This window comes from Egretta garzetta, unplaced genomic scaffold, assembly GCF_000687185.1.
Source record: "Egretta garzetta isolate BGI_Z169 unplaced genomic scaffold, ASM68718v1 scaffold577, whole genome shotgun sequence".
Taxonomy (NCBI): Eukaryota; Metazoa; Chordata; class Aves; order Pelecaniformes; family Ardeidae; genus Egretta; species Egretta garzetta.
In genome coordinates, this window is record NW_009260138.1 from 312072 (window position 1) to 318755 (window position 6684).

At 42.6% G+C, this 6684-nt stretch overlaps 1 protein-coding gene across 1 annotated transcript in view; it reads right to left on the reverse strand.

The window, feature by feature from the left end:
- The window catches only part of LY75 (lymphocyte antigen 75), a 49739-nt gene extending 46897 nt beyond the window's left edge, over window positions 1–2842 (reverse strand). Inside the window, exon 1 of the mRNA XM_035897093.1 lies at window positions 2838–2842. Within this exon, the coding sequence (XP_035752986.1) occupies window positions 2838–2842 (5 nt within the window). The remainder of the gene's footprint in view (window positions 1–2837) is intronic.
- Between the last annotated feature and the right edge of the window lie 3842 nt (window positions 2843–6684).

Consider the following 6684-nt stretch of genomic DNA (forward strand, 5'->3'; position numbering starts at 1 on the left):
AAAGACCGGGAAAACGTGGGGGAAATGAAGGGAAGGGGGGGGGGGGAGAGGAAAAGTGAAGGGAAAAAGGGAAGGAGGAAAAAAATGAGGAAAACCCGAGGGGAAATAGAAAAACAGACCTAATTATCGCACGGTAATTAAAGTTAAAACTTAAAAAAAAAGTTTTTAGGAAACAAAGGGAAAGCGTAAGTGCTACAAGTGAAGGAAAGGCAAAAGACGAAAGGAATATAAACCGAAAATAATAAATAATAGCAGGCACCGAAGTAAAATACCCCAAAAGGGATCAAATAATACTATGCCAAACGTTACCCTGTGATCCCCCCGCTGGAGAGGGAACAGAAGCAGGCCGGGCAGCCCTGCCGTACTTTCTAGAGTTCTCTGGTAGCTAGCAGCTAGAATTGCAGTTGTCTGGTCCTTTTCTGCCAGGGAAAGGGAGGTGGGGATGAGATTGGGAGCAGTTGAAATAACTGTTGCTGAGAAAATTGTGATGCTGGCTACAGGAAGTTACAGAAACCAAAAATAAAAGCACAAAGATGCAGAGAACCGGTTGGCCTGAAGGAGGAAAAGAGAAAGGAGGGAAACTGAAATCGTGTCTGCGCATTAGGTGGTTCGGCGCTGACCTGGAAAGGCTGTATAGCTCGAACCCCAGCTGTGCAAGAAAGTGCTTGCAAAGTCGCAAGAAAAAAAAATTGGCTAGGAAAATCTATTTTGATTAGACTTGGAGGAGCAGTTGTTCAGGGAAAGAAAGACTAGGTTTTCATGGAGATGGGAAGTCTGTTTTACGCGTTTCAAATGTGCCCATCCTGTAGGAATCCAGACACTCTGGGAACGCAGGAGTTGAGGGTGTGCCGGGCTGGGAATTGAGCGGAAAGACAGTGAACAAAACCAGGCATCTGTAAGTGAGCAAATGTTCTCTCCTGCTGGAAACCACAGAGCAAGACCTGGCTGCCAAGGCAGGAGCTATTTGAAAAATCAGAAATCAGGTTCAGGCAGAGAGGGGTCCGAAGCTGCAGCAAAACTGAAGCTGTGCTACCAGAAAGGGTTTGTTTTCTGGAAGAGCAAAGCTTTAAAGTATCCATGCAGAGAGTGGGAGGCAGAAATTCCCCACTGGTGAGCCTGATACAAAAGCAAGCTATTGAAACTAAAATTAAATAACGTGGTGGGATGGTGTGTCTCTTTTTAAATAAAACATCATGACAAGAAGCAGTAGGTGTGAACCCTGCATCCCCATGAACCTTTTGAATGTGTGCTATTTTTAATATTACATTAAAAACTGACTGTCCCAGTTTTGGTATGGAGAGTAGTAAAGTGCTTAACTTCAGAACTAATAGCGTGCAGGGCGTAGTTACTGAACACATACCAGCAACCCTGAAATCAATGGCATCTGATTTACGGAACATATATCAGCAAATAGATGTCTTAATAAAGGGGAGGTTCTCTTAAGGTTTCTTAATGTATATAACATATGCTCTCCCATATGCACTTCCAATTTGAGGTCCTTTCTCGTTTATCTGTTTATAAAGTGCCATGCTAGATAACACCGGATCAGGCCCTGATCCTGACTCAGAGAATGCCCAAGGGTAGGAAAGCTCACTGTTTGCACTGGTGCCTCTTAGTATCTGTTTTGTGTGCATGTGTGCACCCTACACCTCGACTCTGCCATACATTAATGTAAGAGGAGATCCACGACGCACAGTCCTTGTGAGCCCACCAAAACACATCCCTTCCCTCTGCCCCCAGCCAAGCAGCAGGCAGTTAAGAGGGTACAGACTCACACCGGTACAACTGTTTGGCTAAAGTGCCTTATGCACAAAACAAGCAATCAGTGTTCTGTTGACAGAAGTTTAAAAAATAGGAAGCTATTGAAAATCACAGGTAAACAGTAGTTTTACTGGGGTTTATATCAAGAGCATTTAAAAAAAAATAAAATGCCTGAACGCAAATACTTTGGTTTGTTGTTTCTTTCTTTGTTTTTGTCTTCTGCTAAGATTAAATCAGTTGCAGCACAATGTTTTGTGGTCTGTGGAAATGATCGATTGAAAGCTAATATGCAAATTGTGGTTGTTAACCCTTCGCTGGGCTCGCACAGTGTCTCTGTGCCTAACCAAATTTTTGTGCACTTTGATGCCACGCACTCGCCCACTAAGGCAAAAGCCTGCCAGTCTGCCTGTGCAGGACGAAACCCACCATGACAATGCTGGTCTCTCTAGGACCACTGACGCACGGACCAGTGCTACAGGAATTAGAAGGATCTGGGCACTGGAAAATATCCTTTGATATCTTGTATCCCAAGAGCTCAACCAGAAATCCACACAACCTACCCAGAAAAGCCAGCCCCTGCATCCATTACAAATCTTTCTCGTCCCCCAAAAGGTGAAAAGTTCACCTCTTCCTAATGGAGCTAGCTTTCAAAGGCAATATCTCAAACAACCTTTCCTCTGCTGAATTTGCTGGTCCTCTGACCTAAGTAATCTCTGCTGTGGAAGACTTGGCTTCCTCTTGTCAGTCATGTTCTAATCATGCCAGATTTAAGAAAGGAGAATTAAAAATATTCTCTCGAGATAGATGGTTGTAAAGGGAGCAATCATTCTGCAACCAAACGCCCCCAAACCAACCAGTATTTTGGAAAGAACAGTACAGGAACCCCCAAAATCAGTGTATATCGTGGTAACTTCTGAAAATCTTCTACAGCTTTCTGTTACCTGAAAAAGTGGATTTGTACCAAAGCTTATCAAAATTGTAACGATGCCAAAGCCCACTTCTTAAAGGATTTATCCTAGCTTTATCAATGAGGCTTCCACATTTAATGATGTGAGCTGCACAGTAGCGTTACTCACAGCATAATCGGTGAACAATTTCTGTATTGCAAACTACAAACGCTATCACGTCCCCATGAATACCTACAGCTCATCGCTGAGCAGCACTAAGAGCAGAGCAAACTTCAACTGTGCCTACAGAGATAACCAAATGCAGAATTTCAGATGCAGGAGGGACCCAACCACAGCGCTGACAGTAATGCACAGCAGCCTTTTCTCTTGCTTGCAGATTACTTTGCCTTTCCAGTCAAAAAACCCTTTTGAGGTGCCACCATCATGACTAAGAGCCTTGTATTTCTAGCAGGAGTCTTTCTTGCTCATCAACAGATAACTTCTCTGCTTTTATACCCATATGTTTGTAACAATAGCATTACCTGCAGAAAGTGTCAACGCCTGTCTATCCATAAATCTCTACACCATCTCTCTTCTGCTCACCACATGAAATAGATAATTTGAATGAGCAACCTTTCTTGCTCTTTTACAATCAACACATTGTAATCCAGTTTTTCTGGCTAGGTGGAGTGCATCCACATGCCAGTGAGCGCAAAGGGAATGCTGGAAAAGGATTTGCTACCTCCAGCATCTCCCAAGAGTGGGAAGAGGCTCTGGAGATGGTAATTTCTGCTCTTCTCTGCTCCCCCCAGCAGTGACTTTGAAACTGTGACATCTGAGCAAGGAACACTACTTGTTTATTACTTTTTCCACCTTGCAACATTGGTGCTTGCAATACCCAGGCCCTTACAGGAAAAAACCCCAACCCAACCAACCAATCAAAAACCCCACCAAACAAATGAGGGCTTGCAAGAGTTTCAGGAGAAGAGTTATTTCCTGAGGCGGAGGACTTTGAGAATGACATGGTGCCCGCAAAACAGCCAGCAGACAAAGATTTCAGTCCTACCTAGACTCTGCTGCTAAGTTTAATACTAGAGCATGGCTCTGGTTTGAGTAAAGTACCTGCTAACCCTTTCGAATATCATCCCTGGACATGTTTAAAGATAGTTCAATGGAAAAGAAAACTGGACAATTGCAACTTTTACCATAAGTGGGGCTAAAAGCCAAATGATTCTTTTTTGACATATACACAATTTTGGTTTGATTGAGTTAATCCCATACATGGCCATGAAAAAAAAAAAAACATTAAAATTCAAATGGGTGTGTGTGTGTGTGTGTGTGACAAGCATCCAGTAATCGATTGGGATACAGAGAGATCGTATCCAGAGAGGTCTTTAAGCAATCACTTTGACTTGGTTTTGCATTAACTCCATCTGGATGGTCTTCATGGGCACTTACTTTGTTTGCTGGTTTGCTTTTTTAACTGGATGTTGAGGACTTAATTATTTTTAAACACTAAAGAAGATGTCACTTCTAGCAAAAAAGGGAACACAAAGGAAAATGGTTTTTCTGTTGTTGCTTTAGGTTTCCGGTTTAGTGCAGCAGCCTAACCTTTAGTGCATTATGAAACTGTCCTATTGCACAGTAAACCTAAGATGAAATCGCATGCACTCTCAGCTGATCTTTTATGCATTTCTTACATGTCTTTAACAATCTCTATAAGAAACTTTGGTATGAGTTTCAAGGTTTTCGTGGTGTTTGAAGGGTTTATTATTGCTAGGGATTCTTACATTTGGCTCTTTTAAAGTGTCATCATCCATAATAAAACAGGCTAGATGTTATAGCATTTTAGAGACTGTTCTGTTTCTCCCTCTGCACAGAAACATGGGAGGTAACTTCCAGAAATATAAAAAAAGGAATTGCAAACCTTTATTCTAATACCAACCTCCTTTTTTACTCAAATGCAACAGTGCCAACTTCTGTAGTGCTGCCTCCGGCTCTGTCCTGCTGCGTATTCAAACTCAGATTAGACAAGGCCTACTGAAGTTCTAGAAACAGGTTTGAGAAATAAAACAAAGACAGGAGTGCGGCCACATCCACTCTGCATCTCTCTCTGTTTATAGCAGGGAACGTCTTTCTCTGTGTGTTGGTTTGGCTTTGACTCCTGCTGGGATCTCTCCATGCTCCTGGAACAGCAACAAAATAATACAAGCAGTACTTTAACGTTTAGAGAACTGCTGAAAATCCTAAAGTAAGTGGTAAATGATACTCTTTTGTAGCACTTTAGGAAAGGATCTCTGACACCTGCACCGTGCGTTCCATTTTAATGGAAATTGTGCCTCGGCGTAGTAGTTCTACTGGCAGTGCTAATAGGCTCAATCTCCTCAAAAGTTGTTTTCCGTTGTTTCTGCGCCAGTGGAGGATTATTACTCAAATTATGATTGCGGGAGCTGGCAACTCAGATACTACTTTGTACCACATTACATTCGTTGCAAAAAAACTTAGTTTGGAGGAATGGTTTAAAAGAACATCAGTTATCATTTGGGAGATGTTTTTAAGCAAACCAAAACTAATTCAGGGGGAAGAGCTTTTAAAATTAAATGAAAAAGCTTTTTTTTTCTTCTTTAAATATGCAAAGCAGAACAAGTCCCTGAAAGTGCTGGGGAAGAGCCTGTGCTTTTGAATCTCACATGATGTTCTGGAGGCAAAATTCAGCTTGTTGAAGGGAAGATCAAGATAAGACCCTCTCCAACAGCACTCTCCAAAATGCTCCCACTGCCTTATTTGTGACCGGAAAGAGGCAAACTTTCAGCATGAGCAAAATTTCAAGAGCAAAATTTCAGATTGATCTGGACTTAGGAGCACTTTGGAGGTAAATAAAGCCTGTGTGGAAAGGGTGGACTCACTGGGGGCTAAACTGCTGGCATTTAAAGGTTGTGATTGATTAAGCTATAAACTGAAGAGCAGCAGGCATGGGGAACACACAGTTCAGTATGCCATCAGCAAAGGCTTAGGAATTGTGCCTTTTGGAGGGCAGCAAAGGCCAGAGAGCAGAAATAAGGAATGGAAAACAGAGTGCCTTTCAAATGGGAGATGACGAAGGAAACAAACACTGCAACAACACGTACTTTTACACAAATGCTAAAAAACCAATGACTAAATTGAGGGAAATCAAATGCCTAGTCTTAGCGAAGACTATGACATGCTAGACATCAGAGTACCGGAACATAAAATATACAGAAAAGATAAGAGTCACCTCTGCTGGTGATGGGGTAGTGAAATTTCTGAGTGAGATCTTATAAGCAAATCAAATGAATAACATAAGGGCCCAGCAAGTGACACAGAATCTGCGTGGACCAAAATGCCAGCTTTAAACATAGGTAGTGCTGAGCCTGCAGGCTGCCTGCCTGACCAGAAGGACAGAGAGGGGATGCCAAGAGAGACTGGATGGGCAAAGAGGGCGGGGAAATACAACTGCAACTGTACTTCAGGTAACCCCCGTGTTGCAGCACTGGAATATAACACCAACTACGTTAGACTCCATCAATACTGCTTCACGGAGCAGTTGGGCCAGGAAGCCACAGCAGAGATGCAGCCCTTCCTTTGATCTCATCAACGTGCAAGATCTTGTCTTACATCTTCAGCTTACGGTTGCTGTTCCTGTGTTTACATTCAGAATTCCCACAGGCTTGACAGAGGCCAAGCATTCATGGCAGTTGCACCCAGTTTCAAAAGGGACGGAGCCATAGAAATGAGAAAGCTTGTGAAGAGGAAGCAAAAAGGAGCAGCTAGGAACAGTAAATTCTTACAGGTGGAGCTGGATTTCCTGGAGGATACACAGGACACCATCAGTGTATGCTGTCAACTGAAGTCTTCAGGACTCGTAAAAGGAATCAGGCACAGATAATCTCACCGCAGAGCAGATTATTAGACACAAGAAGTTGAAGTCATCTCCAAATGAAAAACACAGAAAGGATCATAAAGCAGTGTGTTAAACACAGTGAAGGAGCAATAAAAAATTGTGAGCAGCAGCAGG